The sequence below is a fragment of the Grammomys surdaster genome, unplaced genomic scaffold (assembly GCF_004785775.1).
Source record: "Grammomys surdaster isolate TR1022 unplaced genomic scaffold, NIH_TR_1.0 208, whole genome shotgun sequence".
Taxonomy (NCBI): domain Eukaryota; kingdom Metazoa; phylum Chordata; class Mammalia; order Rodentia; family Muridae; genus Grammomys; species Grammomys surdaster.
In genome coordinates this window covers 6,322,382-6,348,419 of record NW_021604653.1, presented here as the reverse complement: position 1 = coordinate 6,348,419, position 26,038 = coordinate 6,322,382, and the positions used below count along the sequence as shown (strand labels likewise).

At 46.9% G+C, this 26,038-nt stretch overlaps 1 protein-coding gene across 1 annotated transcript in view; it reads left to right on the top strand.

Annotated features, from left to right (window-relative positions):
- The window catches only part of Ccdc93 (coiled-coil domain containing 93), a 74,126-nt gene extending 48,324 nt beyond the window's left edge, over nucleotides 1–25,802 (top strand). Inside the window, exons 14-24 of the mRNA XM_028771481.1 lie at nucleotides 278–351; nucleotides 1,443–1,524; nucleotides 2,072–2,137; nucleotides 2,752–2,805; nucleotides 4,435–4,497; nucleotides 9,906–10,014; nucleotides 11,581–11,663; nucleotides 13,142–13,179; nucleotides 15,722–15,806; nucleotides 17,508–17,621; nucleotides 19,937–25,802. Coding sequence (XP_028627314.1) covers nucleotides 278–351; nucleotides 1,443–1,524; nucleotides 2,072–2,137; nucleotides 2,752–2,805; nucleotides 4,435–4,497; nucleotides 9,906–10,014; nucleotides 11,581–11,663; nucleotides 13,142–13,179; nucleotides 15,722–15,806; nucleotides 17,508–17,621; nucleotides 19,937–19,990 — 822 coding nt within the window. The 3' untranslated portion in view covers nucleotides 19,991–25,802. The remainder of the gene's footprint in view (nucleotides 1–277; nucleotides 352–1,442; nucleotides 1,525–2,071; nucleotides 2,138–2,751; nucleotides 2,806–4,434; nucleotides 4,498–9,905; nucleotides 10,015–11,580; nucleotides 11,664–13,141; nucleotides 13,180–15,721; nucleotides 15,807–17,507; nucleotides 17,622–19,936) is intronic.
- The last annotated feature ends 236 nt before the right edge of the window (nucleotides 25,803–26,038 follow it).

Sequence of the window (26,038 nt, the reverse complement as noted above, 5' to 3'; positions counted from 1 at the left end):
CTCCAAGGCCATTTGTTTTCCCTCCTCTGTCTGCAGCACTGTGGGGTCATCACCAGTGTTTCCAATACCAGAGCAGCATTTAGCAAGCTTTGATTCTGACCTCCCTGGCGCCTCTCCCCCTCTATCCCGTCTGTCTGACCCATCTGTTTCTCAGTGCACAACCAAATCCAGTGGGCTGTCATCTATTCAAAGGTGGAAGCTGGGTAGTTCATGGAGCACACCCTCCTGCTGGCTTTTAAGTCCCCGTAGCCAATGATGACCCTGCTCTCTCTTGCAGCTAAAGAATCACGGTGAGAAACTAGACAAAGAGCAGGCAGCCCTGGAGAAAGTAGAAGCCAAAGCCGACCCAAGGTAAGGGTTTCCGCATGTGCCACTGTCTTTTTGAGGAAACTGGCTGCAGTATCTGATGCTTGATTTTTCTGATCAAAGGACAGAATAGCCAGAGGTCATTGGCTGGAGCTCCAGTTCCATTCAGATAACATCACGGGACCAGCGGGACCAGCAGTCACTCCAATGCTCACTGAGCTATTTGGGCTGCACTGAGCTACCCACCTTTCTTTCAGCCCTCCCTGTGATCCTAGCAGAGCTGTTCTGGTGTTCTGATTTTAAAAACAATGAGACAGGGCTAGAGGCTTAGTAAAAGGTGCTTGCATTTTAAGCATGAGAACCTAGGTTTGATGTCCCAGATCCACCCTGCAAAGGCTGGGCATGGTGGTATACCCTTGTGATCCTAGAGCCAGAGAGGCAAAGACAGCTCTTGGCACTTGGTGGCCAGCCAGGCTAAATTTCTTGGCACATCTCAGGCCACTGAGGACACAGGAGGAACAAGCTGCTGAGATGACTCCCTGGTGCTTACTGAGTATCGAGTCTGATGAGCTGAGTTCACTTCCTCAAACCCACATGGTAAAAGGGGAGAACCTGACTCCCACAGTTGTCCTCAGACTTCCTCCCACACACACTATATGAGCACACTCACTCACACAAAATAAATAAATAAATAGATAGATGTAAAAACAGGTTTTAATTCAAAGAAAATAAGCAGCTTGCACCTGAAGAACAACAGTTAAGATTATCCTCTAGCCTACATACATGCACTCACGTGAGGATACACACACACACACACACAGGTTTGAGGTTTTGGGTACTATGCTTACTCTGAATACAATTGAATAAATGATAAATGAGTACCACCAAAGTTCCTAGATATTTCCAGAGTTGACATTATCATTCTAAAATCCTTTTTTTTTTTTTTTTTTTTTTTTTTGTCCAAGTGCATAGCCAGAATTGGAAATTGTGACCATTCGTGGCATTCCCATTACAGCCATGCAGAAAACAAAAGAAATTAAGAAGGAGCTCTTTGTATTCTCACTGTGGCTTCAGCAGTGATTCATAAAGTCACATCTTAATGGCCTGCCCTCTGCCATTGTCTGGTCTCTCCTCAGCATTCTGCAGAACCTGAGAGCACTCGTAGCCATGAATGAAAGTCTGAAAAGCCAGGAGCAGGAGTTTAAAGCGCACTGCCGGGTAAGTGCTGTGTGGTGTTGGTGACAGGCAGGAGGGCTCTGCTGACACTCTTGTTTCCCTCCCCTGTGATGCTGGGACACACTAGCCAGTGCAATGTTAAAGGTTGACTCAGGCTCTGGAGGTGACTCTGAGTAAAGTGATTTCTGCCTTTGCAAGCTGGGAGAGTTCTTTCCCAGAAAGGGAGGAGCTTGCCAGTGAGAGCAGAACGCCTGGTTCCCTGTTGGCTTTTGTCTTAGCACAAACTAATGAGGGAAATGTCTGTCTGCGCTGAATAGTTAAATTGGCCAGACAAGATGGCTGAGCAGGTAATAGTGCTTGCCACTAAGGCTAACAACCTGAGTTCAGTCTCTGGGATGCACACGGTAGAAAGAAAAAACCTGAATCCATAGGTTTTCCTCTGACCTCTACACATATGCTAAGGTGTGCAATATGAGAATGAATATACGCACATGCACACAAACAAATCTAAAAACAAGCTAGTTGTGGCTTAACAGTTACCCTCCAGTGAGTGGTTTCCCTGAGCTTTGTAAAGGTTTTGCTTTTGCAGGAAGAGATGGCTCGACTCCAACAGGACATTGAGACCCTGAAAGCTGAGAGAGCACCAGGCGAAAAGGTAAAGGCTTCATTTAGTCCTCAGTGCCATCGTCGTGTGGAAGGATTGCAGCGGTTTGGTGGCATGACTCTTCCTGGGGGGACATGAAGAAACCTCCATTCACTCCAGATAGAGAGGGCACTGCCGGGCCAAAGGACGGGTTCTATGTCTGGTGAACAAATACAATGCATTTATTGGGGTTTGTTACAGGGGCTTTGGTGGCTCACAGGCAGCTGTGCCATGGAGAGCCCCACTTTAGTCAGAGGTTGACCTCTTATATATCTTGGGGAGAGGGAGGGTCTCATGCTCCTTATCCCGGCTACTCTGTTTAAAAATGGCAACAGCTAAGGCAAGCCTTAACTGGAGTAGACAGCTCTCAGCACCATTAATCATTTTCCAAGACATACTGCCACTTTACTGGAGCTGGGCCTATAAATATATATTCCTCAGGGTGGGAGAGATGGCTCACTGGGTGTGAGTATTTGCTGCACAAGCATGAGCACCTGATTCAAATTCCCTGCATCTGTGTAAAAAGCTAAGCTTGAGGAAAGATGGTTTCATGATTAAGAGCGCCTATTGCATATCTCTGCTCCCCTTACTGAGAAAACGTGCTGACCTCATTTCCTTCCTTTCAGACCATCTCCAGTGGAGAGCCGCAGGGTACCCTGACCTCTACCATGACTCACAATGTAAGTATCTCCTCATCCTTGAGACTGGCATTGTCCCAAGAGAATGTGTCAGCCTCCTTTCTGTTCTTGCTCAGCTTTCTCAGGCTCCTGTGTAGTCTGTGCTGCTGCCTCCTCTGTATAGTCTGTGCTGCTGCCTCCTCTGTATAGTCTGTGCTGCTGCCTCCTCTGTATAGTCTGTGCTGCTGCCTCCTCAGTATAGTGTGTGCTGCCACTGCCTCTGTATAGTACTGCTCCTCTTTTGCTTGTTCCTCACTCCTCAACTAGAAGATACCTGTGTTAGCCACATGAGCCTCAAGGGGCTAGAGAGTGATACAGAGGGGAAAACTGCCTTCTTTGCTGTATTATGGCAGGGCACTGCTCTAGTTGGCCATACTGACTATGTATCAGGTGTATCCAACCTGCAGCTCAACACAGTTATAAACTTACTTAAAGTATTATGAGGGATTTTCTTGACTGGATGTTCTCAAGCACAGACATTATAAGTGATCACAATGTGCCATATGTATTAGAAATGAATGGACACAAATATATTCCATCACAACTCATTTACAGAAATAGGCAGAGAGTCAGACATGGCTCAAAGGCTGTAGGCTTTCCATGGCATGCTCTAGTTTGCAGACCCTGGTTATGAGTTAGAACAGTACTTATCATGTGTAAAGAGAAAGGAAGAGGGTCAGTTGTGCAGGGCCACTAGGCAGGGCCTTCTTACGTGCTCTTCATAACCTGTTAGGAGACTTGACAAGGGACTCCCATGATATCTGTTAGATGTCACCTGTAGCTGAGCTTTGTGCAGGAACCTGTATGCATGTGCTCTGTGTGTTCTTGTATACGTATGTCCCTTCTATAATTTTCTCTGATACAACAGACTTTCCAGCCATTTTTCTTGTGCCTTGGTCTGCTGTAGAGCCACGCCTATGCTTAGCTCTGTCCCCAAAGCACTTTCTGTAATGGTGAAAATGTTTGCATAGGCATCTTCCCACATATACTGCATGGCTACTGAAGCCAAGAGGCTGATTTTCTCTTCCTTATGTTACTGGACACGAAGGGTTACTAGTTATAATTTTGGATACCCCATGTCCAGTTAGAAACATAAACGGAAAACCAGTGTTAGCAGAAAACACAGAGATGGAAAACAGACTCTTACAAAAGAGTTCTTTCCCTTTTGTTGGAGGGTGTTCTGAGATATAGGGGCTGCAGGAGCCCAGAGGAGATACTTAAGAACATTGCATTTAGGGGTGAGGTGGTTCAACAGGTTGAGTACTTGTCCTGAAAGCCAGGAGACATGAGTTCAATCCCCAGAACCCATATAAGGTGGAAGGAGAGAACCAATTTCACAAAGTGGTCCTCTCCCTTCCACAATTCTACTGTGGCACATGTATGCTCCCCCAGAGGAATAATAGATAATTATTTTCTTCTGAAAAGAAGATTGGATTCAGCCAGGATCCTAATAAAGGAAGAGGTGTTAGGATATGATGTGGAAGTATCTCTCAGGTGTGACGTTCTAAAGTTGGTCATTTGAGAGAAGGAACTCAAGCTGAGAGAATATGGTTAGATGTACTCAACTTTCAGAGACTCCATCAGGGAATGGAAGTTCCATTCTAGATAACTGTGACCTGTTCTCACTTTTAGGAGGACCTGGACAGACGGTACAACATGGAAAAAGAGAAGCTGTACAAGATCCGGTTACTACAGGTGAGTGTCCACAAGGACCAGGGGTGCTTAACTGGCTGATATGAATGTCCTGTGACTGGATGGAGGTGTGTATAAGGTGTGTAAGAGCTAGCGTGACCAGGACCTGCTCACTCCTCCCACTGTACCAGTCATAGTATGGTGTGAGGAACTGCTGACAGCAGCACAAGTGTCTGTTACTCTCAGCATTGTTATTTGGAGTAGAACTTCACCCTGCGTATAGAGTTGGTATGATTAGTGTCACAGTTATAGTAGTTCAACATGTTCCAAGTTCTGGTCCCAGAACTCACATCAGTTGCCCCCGACATGTACCTCTCCAGCTGCAGGGCATCTGACACTGTCTTCTGAACTTCACAGGTACCCAGACTCATGTGCACATGCCCTCACACAAACACAAGTACAGACCATTCAAAAGGTAAATAAAATTTGGAGGAGACTAGTGAGATGGCTCAGCAGTTAAGAGCACTGGCTGCTCCTCCACGTGACCCAGGTTTAATTCTCAGCACCCACATGACTGCTCACAACCATCTTTCAGTCCCAGTTCTGGGGGATCCAGCACCCTCTTCTGCCTTCCAAGGGCACTAGGCACCCACAGGCATACATACACATGCAGGTAAAATACTCATACACATAAAATGATAAAAATAACTTTCAGTAGGTTAACTGTTTCTCCAAAGGCAAGCCTCAGGTAGGTCCCAGAAGCAGGATTCAAGTTCAGGTCTACTTACTAGCTAGAGATTTGAGAGCATAGCTTCACAAATGGAGTGGGGAGATTATAAAGCCAGTGCCAAGCCTTAGCACAGCCAGTACTGTATGTCTGAGTCTGTTGTATTGCCACTGCCTGCCTCATGGAGATTCAAATCCACAAATGACTCTTGGCCTTGTGTTACATATTGGTTTGGGCCACTTTCTTTTCCTTTGTCTGGGTTCCCAGGAAGCCAAGCTTTGGTAGGGATGGCCAGGAGGCTCCAGGGGCCTATTAGAGGTTATTTGCATCTTTCTGGCTCTTAATTATTTTATGAGATTTTTGGTTAAATCCAGATGAGTCAAATATGTCCTTGATATAAGAGCACTATTCTGATGTTTAATGTTTTGAGTGTTATAGCTCAGTGTGCTCTCAAACTTTGTATGTAGCCTGGCCTGGCCTTGAACTTCTGATAATCCTGCCTCTAGCTCCCAAGTGCTGGGATTATAGATATGCACCACCATGCATGACTACCCTTCAAATATTTAAAGATGGCTTCTCAGCCTTAAGCAAAACCAAGTGCAAATATTTAAAGGTACATAGAATTAATACAATCTGGGCCCTACTGCTCTTTGAAGACCCTCAGTGGCTACTTCTTACATATTTAACAATGCATCAGATCCCAGTAGCAGGAACTGAGAAGACCTGCCCTGTGGGAACTGGGTATTTGAGGACCAAGATCTGCCCATAAATGCCAAAGTGCAAGGCTGTTTATGTGGGAAATGCAACTATTGGGGAAAGGCTGAGACCAAGCTAGAAGATACAAGGAAGCCAGTGACTTGCTGAGGGCCTGGTCTGGGGAGAGGCAATGGGATCTGTGAGTGGAGGGGAAGGTGAGGGTTGTGTCTAATGAGATTTAGTGACAGCTGGATGAGAGGAAGAGGGGGATCAAGGTTGACGTGGAGGTCACCGGGAAATGGGCATAAAGGAGCAGGAATGTGAATGGCATTATGAAGAAAGTGTCAGTAAAAGCTCTGCTGGTCTGGACTGGGTTTGCTGGAAGACAGCTCAGCAGCTTAAAAAGTGTTTGCCTTGCAAGTGTGAGGACCAGAGATCACATCTCTTGAAGCCATGTAAATTCCAGGTGCACATGGTAGCCCTCCTGGAATTCCACCCTCAGAGGAAGACAAGAAGGTCCCCAGAGCAAGCTGGCTAGCAAGACAACTAGTCTTGTCTGAGTTCTGGGTGTGACTTGAGAGGCAGACACTGCCTCAGTGGATAAGGTGGAAGAATGACAGATGGGTGATTCCTGCCACCATCTTTATGTGTACATGTGTGTGTGTACACTAGCTCCCACACACATATGAACACCATACATTGCACACATGAAAAACTTGAGGGGTCCAGTAACCCTTCAGGTAGCATTGTGTGAAGAATGATTGTTGTCAGCTCCAACTCAAAAGAGTTTGGGCTGGAGAACAATCTGCAGTGAGGAAGGTAACTAAGGCTGTGGGCATGTGGGCAAGACCTAGACTCAACCCTAGTGAGTGATCAAGCAAGAACAAGAGAGAGGGGGATGGGAGAGGAGCTGAGAGCTATTCACAGAGGCTGAGCAGACAGCTTAGGTTGCCGTCAAACATGGATATGATAGTTTTTGCTTTATTGTATTTATTTTTATCATGTTTGGTTGTTATCTCTTAGAAGCCTATTCTTTTCTACTGAGGGAGAGAAAGGGAATGGATCCAGAGGGGAGAGGAAGTAGGGAATGAGTAGAGGGAGAGGGAATAATCAAGATAGATTATTTAAGAAAAGAATCTATTTTCAATATGGCAAGTGGTTGAGGACTGAAGGAGCTAGACGCTCAGACTCCCTCTTCACCCGTGCCTCATGCCTCAGACTCCCTCTTCACCCATGCCTCATGCCTCAGACTCAGACTCACTCTTCACCCATGCCTCATGCCTCAGACTCACTCTTCACCCATGCCTCATGCCTCAGACTCAGACTCACTCTTCACCCATGCCTCATGCCTCAGACTCAGACTCACTCTTCACCCATGCCTCATGCCTCAGACTCACTCTTCACCCATGCCTCATGCCTCAGACTCACTCTTCACCCATGCCTCATGTCTCAGAAAGCTTCTGAAGTCAGACTTTGTCTTGACTAGCAGGGCATTAAACAGGGGTCCAAGGAGGTCACCTGAAAGAGAAGATGGGGAAAACAGGTGAACGCAAGAAATGTCAATCTGTCTATAGTCTGATCAGATGGCAATTTTTACTTTTTCACACACAGGTTATATACACAAAAAGGCAGGATGTGGGGAAGGGGATGATGCAGGAGCGTAGGTGTTCAGGGGTAGTACAGATATCTTCCAGAACAGAGTGTCAGCTGAGTGAAGGTTCAGGGGACAGATCACTATGACTCTGTCTATGATTCACTTGTCCTTATCTAAGTTGGTACTCTCTACCAAGGCTACCTATCTACAAAGTCTGTGTATTCAGCCTGGCAATTTTCTACCAAAGCTGCTTGTTTACAATAGCTTCTAGGCATCTGTTTCAGTCTTTTTCCACAGAGACCCAAGACTTTGTGTTAGCAGGCATGTATGTCAGGCCTATTGTTGATTTTAGGCCTATGGCTGATTTTAGGCCTTCAGTGTATAAACAGGGCTGCCCCTGACAAGACGTTTTCTGGCAAAACAGAAGACATACTCCCAATGACTGCGGTTAGGGAACCCACAGTGGATCAGAGTCCTTGGTGAAGCAGTGAGTTCTTACTGGAGTTACTTCCGACCAGACCATTGGTGAGGGCTGACTTACACAGAGCAGGGTGACACCAACAAGCCCTCCATCCATAACACATGTGACAGCTCATGAAATTGCACCCCTGGAGCTCCTACACCATTTGCAGGCTGCTAGACCGGTGGCAGTCTCCTTGACATGGTTCCTAAGCATCATGGCTGGTCAGTATCCTCCGCCAGCAGTTGTTTGCTGCTTCCTTCGGGAGGGACCTAGTGAGTCTTATAAATTTAAGCTTTCCTAGAATGTGGAGTTTGTTTACTTCCTGAGTTTTCTGAGCCCAAGCCCACAGCTTGTCCTTACTTCTTCCTGGCAGGAATGTTCCAACTGGGAGAGAGCTGGGATAAACAGCCTTTATCAAAGGACAGAGGCCAGGGTGCTGAGGCTTAAAGGGCAGATGCACTAAGCATGCCTGGCTGTCAGGATACTAGACTGGTAGCTGCATGGTGGTACAGCTCAGCAAAGACTTGAGTGAATTTAAATACTGATGGACAGCCAGTATATCCATAAGCACCCTCACACATGCAGAACATTCTAGAAACAAAGGCACAATCACAAGGTATAGCATGAGTGCTGGTTTGAGATAGCCCCCAGGATAAAGATGCCTGCTGACAAGTGTGTGCTGTGTAGGTCCTCAGGACCAGGTTTACTTCCTCTGCCCATTAAAGAATTAGAAGGCAGGAGAGGAGGGTCACTAGAAATCTTGGGGAGTCCAGCAGAGCCATCATCTGATGCTAGGGAAATGGAGGTTTCCACATGGGGTACTTGGCTTCATTAATAAAAGAAATTATGAACAGACTCAAACAGAAGCTCAAGGATAATTTATTAATTAGAGTTTAAAAGGAAAACCTCCAGGCAGGCAGGCTGTGAATCAGAGTTGCCCGGAAGGAGCGTGAAGGTAGACGTGGAGGTCAGCCACGCAGTAGGGAGGGGAGCCTCAGAAAAAAAGAGCTATCGGCCAAGGGCTTGAGTTTGCGAGTTTAAAAGTGTAGTCAGGCTCTTGCCAGCATTAGAAAGCAAAGGGCAAAGACAAGAAAAAGGAGTAGTTAACACTCTTCTGAGTCTGGACTGAGGAAGGCAGGCAGGCAGAACCCTAGAGGCAGTCCCCTGGCCTGGTCCCTGACCTGTCCTTAAGGGAGGAGACAAGGGCATGTCTCCACCTACAGGCGGATTCCATCCTTTACAGCCTGAGCTTGTTTCCCAGGACCCACATGGTGGGTGGGGAGAACGTCCACATATTGTCCTCCGAATTCTACCACCCATCACGGCATTTGCCCAGGAAATTAGCAAGCAGACAAGCACATGTAACTTTACAAACCTCAAACGTCCAATGGTTGTACCATAAGATTCCCATGAAGAAACTCGAGGTCAGCCCTGCACTCATAAGGAGCTTTCACTGTATCCTGTGTCCAGAGCTATGTAGACTAGACTTAGCATTTGGTTACAAGAGTAGGTTTCCTGCTTAGAGGTTGTGTTTCCTTTAGAAATTGGCAATCAGTTCCTACTGCTGAGAGAGAAGCAGGACCCAGGACTGTATGGCCACAGACAGGAGGAATGGAGGCTCAAGAGAACAGCAATACTCAACCCAGGTCCTGAGATCTAGACGTAGCCATGCAGAAGCTAAGTGGTGTGGTCCTCTTGCAACACCGCTGTCTCTTATACACCTGACTTAGCAGTCTGGTCTCCCTGTGAAAAGGCTTTCAGAAGCAGTTGTGGGCTTCTAAGTGGAAGAATTCAGAGCACATTTTGGAGAGGCAGTGGGATGGCACCTGTCATCTGGAACTCCTTTCACTGCTTGTCCTCAGTCAATCACAATCCCATGTAAGGACCTCAGGCCAGTAGAGGAATGTGTGTCTTTGCAGCTGGCTCAGCTGTGACGAGCAGACAAATGCAGCCTTTGACCAAGTGTTCTCTCCCTGTCCCTTTGCATTTAGGCACGAAGAAATCGGGAAATAGCGATTTTGCATCGCAAGATTGATGAAGTGCCCAGTCGGGCAGAGCTGATCCAGTATCAGAAGCGATTTATTGAACTCTACCGGCAGAGTAGGTGCATTGATCAAACACACAGACTCGTGGGCTTCAGGAGGGAAGGGAGGGAAGGGGCTTCATGCCCTTTAGCACAATGCAGTATAGATCAGAGCACAGTTCACAAATGCCACATTGAAAAGGGACCTTATGTCCCTTGCTGAACAGCCCTGGGAGACTTATGATACTGTAGCTGTTTGCTCTGTAGACGGACTTCTGACCTTGAGAGTCAGCTTTGGCCAGCTCTCGTGGTGGTTAGCCACGTGCAGTCACCTGAGCCTCCCTCTTCTTTCCTCTTCTTATGAAGCATCCCCACCCCAGCATGCTCCACAGAGTCTCACTGGAGTTGCATTAAAGCATCATGTTATACCTACTCAGTTATGGCATCATGTCAGGCTCAAAGCTGTAAAAAAAAAATTAATATTCTGTATATATTAGCTAATGCTGGAAATTAATACAGTGGTAGTTATTCCTTAATCAGCTAGTTCCTCAAATAACCACACAGAGACCTTTTAATATTTCAAAGCTTAGGTCTTAGCTAGGCAGACTCTCAGTTAGCTCATTTAAGCTAATCTGACCACCTAACCCCATCCAGTCACATGGCTAGCTATACCTTTCAGGCCTGTAGGCACATGTGACTTTCTTCTTCCCAGAGTTCCTTTCTCCCTCCCAGGAAATCCCTCTTTCCTCTCTCTACTCCTCAGTCACAAGCTTTAGCCTTTTATTGACCAATTAACTTGGGGAGAAAGATTTGCACAACAAAAGCTGGTCTAGTGAGGATTCTCTCATCTTGGGGCCAGCAGTTCTTGGAGTAAGGAAATCAGCATTTGAATATATAGTAGCACCAGACCAACCCCAACACAAAGCCACCCCAGGGTTAAGGGAGATGGCTCCACTAATTAAAGTTCTGCCTGACAAGCCTGAGGACCTGAGTTTGATCTTGATTTTAAGAAACATATTGTTGTTTTGTTTGTTTGTTTTTAAAGGCTGGGAACTATGGCTCAGTTGTTTAGTGTACATATTTTTGCAGCAGACCCAAGTTAAATTCCTAACACCCACATGACAGCTCACATATGTGCATATCTCCAGTTCTAGGAGATCCACCACCATCCATGGGTACCAGGCACACATGTCTATACATACATTCACACAGACAAAGAATCCATACATGGAGATCCACCACCATCCATGGGTACCAGGCACACATGTCGTATACATACATTCACACAGACAAAGAATCCATACATATTTTTTAATAAGCCATGTGTGGTGGTAAACACATAGGAGACAGTTACATCTCTGAGGCTCACGGAACACCCAGACTAGCTTAGTAAGTGAGCTCTGGATTCAATAAAAGAGCTTATCTCAAAAAAAAAAAAAAAAAAGGTGAAGAGGGATTAAGAAAGATTCCCAGTGCCCACCTCCGAATGCACACGTGTACACATACAAACATGTATACACAGAGACACAGGCTTCCGTGATGACTGAGTGTGCATAAGGCCCTGGGCACACGCTGCACGGGGTTGCGATGCTGTGGTTCACTGATGCTCTTGCACGAGGATGCTCATCTCTTTGCATTGGCAGTTTCCGCAGTACACAAGGAAACCAAGCAGTTCTTCACTTTGTACAATACCCTGGATGACAAAAAAGTTTATCTGGAAAAGGAGGTAAGAGCCTTTGTTTGCTTCTTTCTTTCTTTCTTTTCTTATTCCATTTTAAGTTTTATTGTGGAGGGGAGGCATTGTACATATGTGGAGGTCAGAGGACAGCTAGTAGCAGTCAGTTCTGTCCTTACACCCTGTGAGCTCCAGGAACAGAACTCAGGTCTTCAGGCTTAGCAGCAAGCACCTTGTACTTAAGACTTCACAGTGGCCCTAGTGAGAGCCTTTATGCAAAGAAAATAACTTAGATGAGCCACTGACAGCATGGTAGCTCCAGAAGATTTTGATGGACCTAGAGCCTGAGATGGAGTCATCTAGTGTAAATAGAGAGTGACTGCCTTCCTGTGCCAAGCACTGGGGTTTGTCACTGCAAAGCAGTGGGAGCTCTGCAGTGAACAGAAGCTGGTGTTTAGCTGTTCTGTAGTATCATGTGAGAAACACCAGCATGGGGGTTGGGAAGATGGCTCATTAGGTAAAGTGCTTGCCTTCCAAACATGAGGGCCTGAGTTCAGTCGCCAGAACCCACATTAAACAAAACAACACCAAAACCTGGTACTATGGTACTATGCTTGTAATGCCAGGACTGGCTAGACAGAGCCAGACCACTGGGGATCACTGCCCCAACCCCAGCCTAGCCTCCTCGATGAGCTCTGGGCCAGTGAGAGACCCTGTCTTAATGAGCAGGGTGGACAGCCTCGTGAGGAATGGCAGCTGAGCTTGTCTTTGGGCCTCCACATGCAAGCGTGCATTCAAACCCATGAGACGATTAGTCCACCAGCTCTTTTTGAGGTGCTAAGGGTAAGAATGCCATTCCCATGAGTATTGTGAATCTAAAGTCCAGGTGCAGTAATTGCTTACAGATGAGCCAACGGGTTAAACAGTGCACAGCCAGGGGACCCCAGACAGAGCCCTTCCCAGCATGTCTCACAAGGTCAGATGGAGGCTCTCATTGTGAGGACAGGGATGGTTTCCATGAACAAGACCGTGTAGGTCAAGTTTTATCAGAAGTTCTCAGGGCCATTCAGCAGCTGGCCATGTTGGTGGCCTTGATGACTCTGTGGTGGGAGTGAAAAAGTGGAGAATAGACACCGTCTTCTCTGTCCCTACTCTACTGACCCACCCTGAGCTGATCACCTTAAAATAGAGTAATGTTTGGGAAGTCCAAACGATCCCTGCTGGCAGTTTGTCCAAAGAGCCCTGCCACTAGAATCCCCTTTAAAAAGCTATCTTTTCACATTCTCATGGTCACACATTCTAGGGAAAATGGTTTTCTTTAAGTAGACAGATTCTCTGAGGAAAACTATGCAAGTAAGAACATACTGTTCTTTCCTTTGTTCTGTCAAATGTCACTTTGACCTGCTTGACTAGATGTGGCTCCTCATCAGTGGCCTTGTCTCGGCCCTAGGCAAGCTCTCCAGCAAGGGCTGGGGTAGTGTGGGGTCCTTTTAGTCTTCTACTTACACGGTTCTCTTTCACTCCCCCAGATTAGCCTACTGAACTCCATTCACGAGAACTTCTCACAGTAAGTACTGGCTGCCCTCCTCCCCGCCTGCCCTCCTGGTCTGGATGAGGAGTGACTGACAATGTGTTGTACACACATGGTCTGGTACTGGGACATGATTCTCTCACTTTCCCTATCCACTAAGGGCAGATGCCTTAATGGAAGGTTCTGCAAATTACAGTGCTGTGGGTAAAGAACCTGCCTTGCACAAGGACCCGGGTTCCATCCCAGAACCCTCAGGGAAAATTGAGCATAGAGTCGTGATTGAGCATAGAGTCATGATTGTAACCCCAGAGCTGGAAGTTGGACACAGGTGGATCCCTAGAGTTTAGTGTCCAGGCACCCTATTCTACTTGATGACTTCAGGCCATTGAGATAGCCTTTGAGAGACTTGAGGCCCCAGGGAGTCGGGAAGTCTGGGGGCGGGGGGGGGGTAGAGGAAGGGGGGACATCCTCTTGGAGTTTGGAGAGGAGGTATGGGATGAGGAACAGTCAGAGGGCAGACAGGAGGAGCATAAAGACTGGACTGTAAAAAAAAGATTAAAGAGAAAAAAATCCCTTCTACCTTGTGGATGGCAAGGAAGAATTCTTTAAGGTATGTTTTGTGAATTAACATATATCCTCCAAACTGGGGAGTTACCTCAGTGGTAGAGTGCTCAGGTATACTCATAAAGCCCTGGGCTCAATTCCTCAGCAGTGCATAAACTGACTTGTTGGTGTATACTTGTAATTCCAGCACTTAGAAGGGAAGATAAGAGAATCAAGAATTGTTTAAGGACAGTTTGACTACAAAGTTTGTTCAAGGCCAGCCTAGGCTACATGAGATTCTACCATAAAATAAATTGTATGGGAAGGTCATCTGTATAAGTCATATAGCAAGGGAACCAGGTAACACTAGCTCTGGAGTGTGTTCATGGTGAGCTAGCCTACCCACCTTGCTGGTAGCCCAAGGCTTGCTCCCAGAATAGCATGCTTCCTTTTGCTAGCACAAACCTCTGCTGGCCCTTGGCAGCCGACTAGAAACATTTTAAGGCCAAGTTCTTCCTGAATCATGGGCTCCAGACTCTCTACATATTTTTTATTTTATTTTAAACACAGCAGGGTTAAGCCATTCTCCACTGAGCCTGAACGTGAATTCAGTCTGTAGGACCCATGGCTTGTGTGCGTGCACATGCACGCACATACACACACACACACACAGACAGAGAGAGAGAGAGAGAGAGAGAGAGAGAGAGAGTGTGTTTATAAAACAAAATTTCAGAGGTTTGATTTTACCAAATGAAGACTCAGGAGCCAGACACTATGGTGAAAATGTGCTATCTCAGAGAGGCAGAGAACGCACCCTGCTGACCTTCCTCCTCAACTGGTATCCCAGAAAGAAAGAAAAAAAAATTGTTCTCCTCCACACTGTCTTAAAAACCCTTCCAACTGAATGCCCCTCCTTTCTACTTCCTGTGCATCTCTCTGTCCATCCTCCTGACTTCCTCTGACTCTGTATGGTTTTTTCCTATGTTCACTCCCAGTCAGCTGGTTGCTTGCTCTACCTCTTCACCTGTGGTTAACTTTATTCAGTCTTAATGACAGTAAACAGAAAGCTCTTGGATTAAAAGTGTGTGCTAGGGCTGAGCTCAACTAGAAACAGGTTTTTCCAGCATACAGTCTCAGGGTTCACAGTATGATCAGATACGCTGCAGCAGACATAACACACACACACACACACACACACACACACACACGCACGCACGCACGCACGCACGCACGCACGCACGCACGCACGCACACAGGGAGGTTCAGGGGTGGCACCTGCCTTTGTGTCCTCCTATTGGTCTTCTCAGACTTGGGGGCTGGATTCCTGATAACCACAGCAGAGTTCTGCTCTGTCAGCCCTCTGAAGAACCCCCTACCTGTGAGTGCCAAGCTCTGAGCCTTCTAGTTCCCAGCCCTCTGCGGGACTGGATGTGGGTCGGAAGGTATAGGAGGCACACCAGGAAATCTACCCCTTCTACTGCCTCCAGCAAAGTTCCAGATGTCTCCCTGTCCTCAGATTCTAAAAAAAAAAACTGAATTAATTTCTTAAGTCTTAAGCAGTACATGCCATATGGCATTTGTATTATTATTCACATTTTATGTTGAGGAAATACAGTTTGGTTGAAAGTTATAAGGACGAAGCTGAGAGATCCTCGGAAGGGCAGCGCTTTGACGTTGCCTGTGTGTGTACTGCTGCTGAAAGTGCACACATGCCTGTCTGAAGATTAGAGGAACAGCCTGTTCTCACCCGCCTAGTTTTCCTCAGATCTGTTTTCGTATAGTCAGAGTTATTCCTTATACAGTCCACAGGAACACAAGGAGAATGGGGAACAAGATTCACATTCAGTTATCAGATCAGAGGTTTGGAATCCCGACTGGTTGGTATTCTTGCTGGCTCCTTCAGCCCTCTATGCCCTGCAAAGGTCTAGTTGACTATTGTGGCACATTCTAGATACAGGACTGACTCCTTGCTGTCCCCCACCCCCTTTCTAACTGTACCACGTGTTGGACCTACCTCTGCTGATTTTTCTTTCAGAGCCATGGCCTCCCCTGCTGCCCGGGACCAGTTTTTAAGGCAGATGGAACAGATTGTCGAAGGCATTAAACAAAGCAGGATGAAGGTCAGTGGGCTTACTTTCCAGCAGGGCAGGGTGTGTGGTGGTGAGGAGGTCCTGGGCATAGGCTCTCCATCCAGACTGCATCCTGCATTGCCTCCCACCAGCCATGAGACTCTAGTGGGGTTGGCCTCCACATTTCTATTGGTCATAGCTTCCAGGCACCGAGTACTCCTGTGTGCCAGACACTGTGCAGTTCCCCATATTAAATAAGTGATGCTGCCCCTCCCCTGCTTTACAGATAAAGAACTGTCCCTCCCCAGCAGCCCTCCTCTCTTGTCCAGCCATCTTCTCCCTGGTCATTTATCTCATGACATTTCAAAGGGTATGGTGCCATGTACTTAGGGTCCTGGTGCGGGGGAAAGATCCTGAGGCTTAGTGGCCAGCCAGCCTAACCTACTTAGCCAGTTCTAGACAAGGTAGAGACCCAGTCTGGAAAATCATAGTGAGGGGTATAACAGCCAAGTTTCTCCATACACGCAGGCCGCGCCTGCTGTGTACATGAATATTTTCTGCCTTCGTCTCCTGGCTGGCTGATGGTCTACATTTAGCTTCAGAAAATAACTGCATATAGCACCTGGTTCTGCTGAGTTGCCCCTCCTCTCAGCTCTCTGTCACACAGTCCATATGCCTTCACCATCTCCAACTCCATTCCGTTTTCCCCAACACTGATGCTGATGATCACAAATGTACATTCACTAGCTCGTCAGACACTTGGTTGGTCTGGTTTGGTACCAGTTGCCAGGATGTGCCCCTTGAGAACAAAGACTTTAGTTGTTCACTGCTAACTTTAGGCTCTCCGTAGTAGGTGTGCCATTACTCTTTACCATGTATACAAAGGACATGAGCTTAGTCCCTAGAGCCCTGAGAAAATGCCAAGTATAACAATGCTGGTGCATGCTTGTATTCCCAGTGCTGGGGACTAGAAGACATGAGCATCCCTGGGGCTTGATGGTCAGCAAGTCTCAGGTATTTGGCAAGGTTCAGGCCAGTGAGAGCCCCTGTCTCTATAACAGGGTGAGACCAACTAGGTGGCTCACTGGGTGCAGGCACATTAACAGAAGGAGAAAACGAGCTTCCATAGGTCATATTCCAGCCTCCACTTGCAACTTCCTCTATTTTGTGGCTACTGTAGAAAATCTCTTTAAGTCAACATCTAATGTCTGTGACTAAGATCAGAATCCTGGAAACACCCTGTAGCTGTAGATAGCTTACACTATGACACAGTTGGAATAAATGAAAGGTGGTAAGCTATTTTATCATAAACACAATTGTATACATCAGGGCTACACACACAGTTGACATCCTATCTAGATAATCCTTTGCCTTACGGCCATCCTGAACCCTTTAGGGTGGTGAGTAGCATCTCCTTGCCAGTGACACCAGCAACTCTCCTTCCTTGGAGTTGTGACACACCAAACCGCTTGCAGATACTCACAAATACCCTCTAAAGACAAAGTATTTTCCAGTCAAGATACCCCCAAAAATACATGCTGTTCATCTGATGTTCTATAAATAGTGAGCTGCTGAATAGATAAAGAGCCTGCAGATGATATCATTCAGAAAGAAAACAGGACAACCTGAGGAAATGTGTTCAGAAGGGAGGGGCTGGGAGAAACAGGTACAAGTGTTACTCATGGCCGCCTGCTGCGGTCGATGTCAGAATGCCTCTTCATCCACCACCGTTTCCAAAACTGTTTCCAACAGATGGAAAAGAAGAAGCAGGAGAACAAGATGAGAAGGGACCAGTTGAACGATCAGTACTTGGAGCTCCTGGAAAAGCAGAGGCTCTACTTCAAGACTGTGAAAGAGTTCAAAGAGGTGAGAGGGCGTGGGCCAAAATCAAATGCACATTCAACCCACCTCAGGATGCCCCAGGCTGGAACTGGGGCTGGTGAGACAGCTTTGTCAGGAAAGTGCTTGCTGTGAAGGGGGGAGTACTTGAGTTTGATCCCCAGAACTAATGTGGGGTGGGAGAGAAATCAAAAAACAACAGGATGGTGCCCACTCGAATCCCAGTGCTGGGAGGAGGAGGCCGTAGGACCTCTGAGGCTTGTGGGCCAGCCAGCCCAGCCTGCTACTCCATGAGTAAAGAGTAAAGTGGGGCCAGCAAGATGGTTTAGTGAGAAAAGGTGCTTTCTACCAAGGTTGATTTCTTGGGTTCAATACTCAGTACCCACATGGTGGAAAGAAAGGGAGAACCAGCTCTTACAAGTTCCTCTCTGACCTTCGTGGCAGGCACCTATGTACACACAAAATAAATATACAGAAGTACAATTTTAAAAAGAAACAAGGTAGACACTGCCTGAAGAGCAGCAGCTAAGCCTGACTTCTGACCTCCATAGGCACACATACACATGTGTGCATACACACACACACACACACAAAGAGAATGTCACATGCCAATGATTTTGTTCTGGTTCATTTTTAAAGATTATTCTGTCTTCCTCTTCTGCCTTCTTCTCTGCTTGCCCTGCCTGTTTTATGGTCTAATATTTGGCAGCCATATGCATGCCTACAGGCATGGCAGCAAGTCTCCTCCTTTCAAATGTTCTCCCAGCTCTGACTGTGCCTATGGTGTAAACCAGGTTGTAGAACAGACCTGGTCTCCATCCTCAGAGCTTCACTGTGGTTAAGGAGACAGATGAAAAGCTAAGAACAAATGAACAGAAGACCTGGTGAACAAGAAATGATAAAAGTAATATTTTCTAACTTTACATATAGGGAGACAGGCAATGTTGTGGTGAGAGCAGGCTCTGCAGGCTGAGCCAGGCTCTGCTATTGGGAGAGCAAGAACACATCAGGGAGCAACCAAGGTTCTAAGGCACAGGGAGACTCAGCAACTGATGTGGAGTCCGTATGTGATCCACATGTGTGTAAGTGCATGTCCACGAGGGTCTGCAGAGACCAGAGGAGGGTATTGGTGTCTATTCCATTATGCCTCAGCTATATTCTCTTGAGACAAGATCTCACTGGGTCTAGGCTGGCAGATAGAAAGTTCCACCAACCCTTCTGCGTCTATACACACAGCACCACGGTTACAGGCATGTGCAGAATCATGCCAGCTTTTTATGTGGGTGATGGGGATTCAAACTCAGGTCCTCATACTTGCTCAGCAGGTACCCTTACCCACTGAGCCGCCTCCCCAGCCCCTCAGCTGTCTGTTGGTTAGAGACATTAAGATGCTTTGGGAAAGGCCTGGGGCTGTTGGAGGTTCGCTAACAGATGCATTGTGAGCTGTCAGGTGAAGAGCTCTAGAGTCTGCCACAGGGAGGGAATACAGAAAGGTAACTGGTATCTCAGGACGCTGGGCACCGTTGGCAGGGAATGTGGCCAATGATGTCCCTCGGTGACAGCCTTCAACGTGTTAGTCACAGAGCTCATGTAGGTCCGCATTGGAGAAGGGAGTGCCCTTTATAAACATGTCTCATCCCGTCTTCTGTACGTTTAGTTCTGAAGGCTGAGTTTGCTTGGCGTCTTCACTCTTAAAACCTCTCAATGAGTCGTCTGCTGTGTGTACACGAGGGCTACCTTGCTCACATCTTAGGGTACATTCTCCAAGGCCCCTTCTCTCTTGCCCTCCCAAGCACACTGGCAGATACGTGTCTGTTTTCTGCTTCTGTCCCCTTGGAGAATTTAGAAAGTTCTGTCTGTAGGAAAGACAGTCCTTGGTCTCCTGCCTTTAGTCCAGAGGTTTCATCGCATCTGTCAACACAGAGGGTCTGTAGGTCACTGTGGTGGTAGCTTCATGCTAGGAGACTGACTGACTTGTCAGAAAACAGCTATGAAGCAAGAGATGTAAGTTCAGTTGGTGGAGTGCTTGCCTGACACCCCAGAACACTGGATTTGATCCCAGGCACACTGTAATTCTCATCCTTACTCAGGAGGTAGAGGCAGGAGGATCAGATTCAGGGTCATTTTTGGTTTTGTAGCTAGTTCAAGACCAACCTGGGCTATGTAAGACTCAACCCTCCCCCCACCCCCCAAAAAAAAAAAAAAAACAAAACAAAAAACAAAAGCAAACAAAACAAAAAAAGTAGTTACCAAGACTAGGGAGAGACTGGGCCCCTTCGGAGGCCCCTACATGAGTACCAGTGAGTAACCATCTCTGCTTCTCTCTTACTCTGCTTTTCTAGGAGGGCCGAAAGAATGAGCTATTACTGTCCAAGATCAAAGCCAAGGCCTCCTGAGAACTCCATCTCCATTTCTGTATGTCGGTGATTTTTTTTAATGACGTGTATAGACTACAGGATCTTGACACGGTTCTGCAGATAATGGTGGAGAGATCCAGGAAGATTCATTTCCACTCTCTAGACGAATGTTTTCTTTCTCCTACTTGTTTCATTTCGTCTCTCCTGGCTGTGGCTGATGGACTCAGAGTAACACCACGTGGATGACACACAGAACCCTACGAAGACCAAGAACTGTGGGCAGTGCCCACTCACTCTATCCATTCAACTTGTATTTCTTCATTGGCACTGCGTTTATGAAGGTACCCGGATGTGTGCAGGCTCTGAGAATAAAGAGCATTATGTCCAGCAAGTATTGAGCAACTGCTAAGACATAAGCCCTGAGGTCAATGTAGCTGAACACTGTCCCTGCCCCTCTGGCATCTAGCAGGGGCTCAGAGAGCAGATGTGACCCTCTTGCTCCCCAAAGCTTGTCCCCTGAAATGTTTCAGAAGGCTGCTGGATGAGCAGCCAGCCCATTCACCTACCGTTGTGCCTTTTGTTCTGGCTTCTCACTGTATGTATGGACTCTAGGCTAGGCTGGTGTGCAGAGCAGTAAGCCCACTGGTGTAGAGACAGAAGCAGGTGAGGTTCAGGTTTATAAGAGTCCACCCATTTGTGTTGTGAAGACGGATACCAAGTGACCATGATGGGCTTTGGAAATGGGAAGCCTTGGTCTGGAGCCGTGCTTCTCAGGCATTTGCTCTGGTGTGGCTGTAGGTGCATCCTGCCCTCAGGCTGCATGTGGTCAAGGACAGCTGTGAGAGTGGCTCCCCTGTAGCTCCTTTAACCCTGCCCACAGCCCAGGCTCACTCGATGGGAATATTGCAAATGCACTTTTCGTTGAGGACACTTGAACAAGAATTGAAGCTCTCCATATCCAAATGGGCATATCCCTGTTGGAAGCATATCCCATGTTCTTGCAGTGTCTGGGTTTCAGTGAAGGTTAAGATGTGCACACTGTTGAGTACCATCTGGTCAAACAAGGGGAAAGACAGCAGGTGCAGTGCATGGAGGAAAAGGAGCTAGTACTCAGGGGCACGGAGACTCCACGAGCAAACAGCACTTGGGCCGGAGCTGAAAGGAATAGGATGTTAGGTGAGATGGGAAGGAGGGCCTCTAATAACCCCTAAAGGGTTGGGTCTAACCTCTGGAAATGAGCAGACCAAAACAATCACAGAGCATCCCCCAGTTCCCCAGTTGTCAGGAACCTAACAACTGGGTCATGCTCAGGTAGACCCCAGTGTGAGGTTTGTACTCCTTCTGCATAAACTTGCACACACATGAACTGAACAGCAGGTTGGAACCATTAAACAGAAGCAGGTGGAGTTTAGTTTCCTAATGTATGTGATTAAGAGGCACGAAGCATACATAGGAAAGAAAAGGTGCTGGGGCTCGGTCAGTAGAGTGCTTGCCTAGGTTCCATCCCTAACATCACATAAATAGACATGGTAGCATACACTTGTGATAGAGACAGGAGGATCAGGACATTGAGTGTATTGTAGGCTAAACAGCAAACTGGAACCAGCCTGCCCTACATAAAATTCCCACCACAAAAGAAAAGCCCACGTAGGCAGAATAACATCCGTTGCTAAACTAGGGCCACCGAGCTGTAGTGAGCTGGGTAGGAACAGCAGTGTCTAAAGAACCACTGCCCTGTGGCAGCACACACCTAGTGAGCCATGGGTGTGCTCTACCTCCACAGAGACATACGTGGTCATTGGAGCATTGGGAAAAGGCTCAGCTGGAATAGTGTAAAATAATAATAATGTTAATAAAAATAAAGTAGTTCTTTGAGGGAGAACACACCATGTGAGAGCTATACCAATTCAGAAGAGAGGCTCATCTGTCTGTATTATCTTGAAAGAAGCTAATTTACCCAGAACTCTGGCTAATGTCAGTGTTAGAACAGAGGTGTAGGGAGGGGAGTGGGAACATGTTAGGTTCAGGGTTAGTGGAGTCCAACTACCTATGTCTGGGAGAGGTGTGGACTAACTGATCTAAAGCACCTGTAACTGGATTTGGAAATGGGACCCTGTATTTGGTGCTGTTTCTAGAGACTTCCTTTGGTGTGGTTGTAGGCTGATCGACTACAGGCTGCCTATAGCTGAGGAGTGCTGTCAATGTAGCCCAGCACGAACTTGTAAAGTCATTTAGAACACAGATTATTTTCTCTCTTTTTTAAAACTCCATTACACTGTGTATTCTATAAACTTTGTAGATGACTGTGTCGTGCTATAGAAGCAAAAGGTTGATCACTCCTGGGAGAGAGAGATTGAGTTAGTAACTCTTGGTAGAGAGATTGGTGGATACTTTGTCCCATTCCTTAATCCATGAGGCTTAATAGAGATGATGAGAGGTTCCTGTTACTTGTTCTCCAGTACCAGGTACGACCTCCCTCCTGAGGAACAGGCAACAGAACTAAAGAGAATGCAGGTGGTTGACCTATAGTCGAGTCTCTATGACTCCAATGTTCTCATCTTGCCTGGCAGGTTGGTATTTCAGTCTGCAAGTCCATAGCTGGGTAAGACTGTTGCTGTCACCCCAGCTGTCTGTGTAGCAACATCGGACACTGTGAAAGCTAGCCAACAGAGAAGAGGCTTTGAGCTCAGATCTATCTTGATTTCTCTGTCCTACATTCAAAGTATGTGGTATCTAAAGCAGTAATATCTTACTCTCTGGTTCTGGTAAGCAACAATAAGCAGCGGATAACCTGTATTGTCTTGGAGCCTTGTGGGTAGGCTGTGTTACTTAGGTCTTTGAATTAAGACCACAGAAGCCGGCCCTGAGAACCCTACATTTGCATCAGACATCCTGAAACATAGACAGCACCTTCATGGGTAATTCCAGCATGAAGTGGGCTGCGCAGTCTGACGTTATTGGCTGAGGAGATTCCCTGAGACCAGTGGTCATTTCAGAATCCACCTGGAGGCTGGTGGAAGGGAGGGGCCTCCTGGGGCAGTGTCTTCTGAACCGAGGCATAGTACAGCGTTGTGTTTGGAGCCTACTGGCTTTTACCAGAATTATAAGATGATGAGGAAACATCTGTAGGTGACTCTTTTTTTCAGTGTGCACTTTAAGAGAAACCAAATTCAGAGCAGAGAGCTTGTTCTCAGGGCTGGCTCCCAGTGCCATGCATTGTTAGGACCAGCCTCTAGGTCAGGAGCCACCTTCCTTCCCACCTGCTTTTCCTGAAGTGCCTGAGGGTGCTCTGGTTAAGAGCAGGCTCAGAGCAGCTGTGAACAGGATGAGGCTGAGGTGATAGTGGAAGGTCTGGGAGGATGTAGGGCCATTCTGTTCTTGTCCATGTTCAGTGGTTAGTCAGCCAGCATCACAGGGTGGTGGTGAGTACTATAGAATGTCTGCTAACCTGCATTCAAAGGTGTGTCTCTAATGAAGCAGAGTCCATGTTGGGCATATGCTCCTGTTTATCTGGTTTGTAGCACTTGATTCAAGAACAGTGAAGACAAAGGCTTGTGGTAGAACCAAACCCACACTGCTCACCAGGGAAGGCTTTCCTTCTCCAGACTGTTTCTGGGGGACCTCTCAGGGCCTTGAACAAAGTACCAGGCAGGCCTTCCAACAACTTTCTTACTACCTCCCAAGATCCTAGTCCCATTGTTTGTCACTTTGGCAGCCTCTTGTCTTTTCTATCTTGAATACTGTAGACATGACCGGAAGGGGTATCTGAGACACCCAGCCTGACCTGCAACCTCTATGTGCATCCCTTCTGCCTCCCCATGGTTCTGTCTTGCCTGCTCTCCAGGTGATGGATGATCAGCTTAAAGGAGCTGGGCATCCTAGCAATAACTTCCTACAGGGACTTGGCTTGTGAAGGTTCAGGCAGTTGAACTGAAGTATGTTCTAAGAAGTACTGTAAGGAAGTGTTTTATGATGTATTCATTGACAGGGTTCATCACTGAGACAAAGAAGACCTAAATACAGAGCAGTGCAGTGAAGAGCCCAGGAACACGGGTGGGGGTGTCTGTTGCAGCTGAGGATGGCTAGAGGAAGAGCCTTCTGAGGTGCATCTTAGAGCTTGCCATGCTCTCCCTCCTAGCAGCAGGTGGCAATGGGGCCGAAGTGGTATGTAAAAGTAATGAAGGGCGGGGGAGATGTCTCAGTCAGTAAAGCATGAGGACCCGAGTTAGGATCCCCAGCATCAAAGCCGGGCATAGCATTGTGCCCTTGTGTTCTCAGCACTAGAGAGGTGGAGACAAGGTTCCCTGGGGCTCGCTGGCCAGCCAGACTAGCCGAATTGGTAAGCTTCAATTCGGTGAGAAAACCTGTCTCAGAATTAGGTAGAGAGCAATGAAGGTGGCATCTGAGTTAACCTCTGACCTTCACATGCATAGGCACATTCATACAGATGCACACATATCCCCATACACATAAAGGAACATGCATATGCAAAAAAAATGCATGTTTTCCTTCTCAAAGTAACTGTGTATAAATTCATGAGCAGGGCTTTAGTGCCTCATCTGCAGTGTGTTTGACACCAGGGGGAGTCGCTGCTTCTCTATCCTCCTGTATCCTCATTGGCCTATATCAATTTCCCAGACGGGCCAAACTACCCTCCATTGATACTCTCCTCTTGTGTCTGTCCTCTCCATGATTTGGGGTGATGTCTTCACACTGGCCTCCTGGTCATATCAAAGTCCACTCATCACATTCCTGTTGTCTGTCCTAATGACACATGTCGCTCACTGCTTAAAGTTCCTCATCCTTTGCAAGGTCTACATCTGACCCCCTTTGGACTGTGTAAGGGCAGCGGAAGCAGGGACCCTGCCCACCTCAATGTGGTTCATCAGACAGTCAGAACACCCTCCTTGGTTAAGTTGGCTCCCCAAACTGTTATCTTCACATCTTATAGTAGCAAAATCTAGATCTAACCTAATCTGTGCTCAGGTTTAAACAGGCTGTCAGTTCTAGTCAGCAGCACTAGAGAAACCCTCTACGGCATGTGTTCATTAGACGCTAACCTTGAAGGATGGAACAGAAAAGGAGTTTTCCAGAAGTTTCTAGGCTTTAACTCCAAGGTCACCTTTTGGAGATGTGCAGTATTGCGGCAGGGAGGGCACATTATTGTCAGATAGGATGATTAGTGTGTTCTTCCTTCAGACGTGGTAGATAATTAAAGAAAACGGGGTGGTGCTGTGGCACTGTGGGCAGCAGCACACTGTGCAGTAAATGGCAGAGCTACAAGCCTACTGTCCTTGGAGGACAGTATAACATCACAAATCCAATTGTACCGCCTTTTGAACCAGCTGTGCCACGTATAGGAACTTTTCTTATGTACAGAAACTTTTATTAAAGCAATGTTTGTAATAACAAAAAGACTAGAAACTACCATTAATTCAGAACAGAGGTGAAAAACCCTGGCCTATCTCTACAATGGGGCATTTTGCAGACACTTTAAAAGAATAGTATGTATTGCCAAGGAACGTTCAAGGGATCTTGGAGCCACATGGTTAAGTGGGGAAAGAGAACATGCATGAACATGCATGAAATGCTAGTGTTTGGAATAGAGATAAGTACATGTAGGTGTGTGGATGCATGTGTGTGTGTATACTCACACACATGCTTGTAATACATCTGCTTGCCAGTTCCCAGACTGTCTCTGAGAAGTGACACAGTAGCCTGGCAGCCTCACTTGCCGCTTGGAAGAGGGTGGAAATGACTTTTCACCGTTTGCCTTTTGTACTCCGGAGTTTTGTACCATGTACATGCATTATCTACTCAAAAATAAATAGTTTTTGAAGTTCAATAACAATCATGGAAGAAGATTCCACTTCCACTGGTCTGTTTTCTTCTTTCTTTTTTTTTATTTTTTGGGGGGAGGGGGTGGGGAATACATTGTATTGGAATAGGGTCTCCTGTCCCAGACTGCCCTTAAACTGTGTATAACAAGGGTGAGTTTGAACTTCTGATTCTCTGACCTCCCCCTCCCCAATGCTGGGATTATGGGTGTGTGTCAGCACACCCAATTTATACAGAACTAGGATTGAA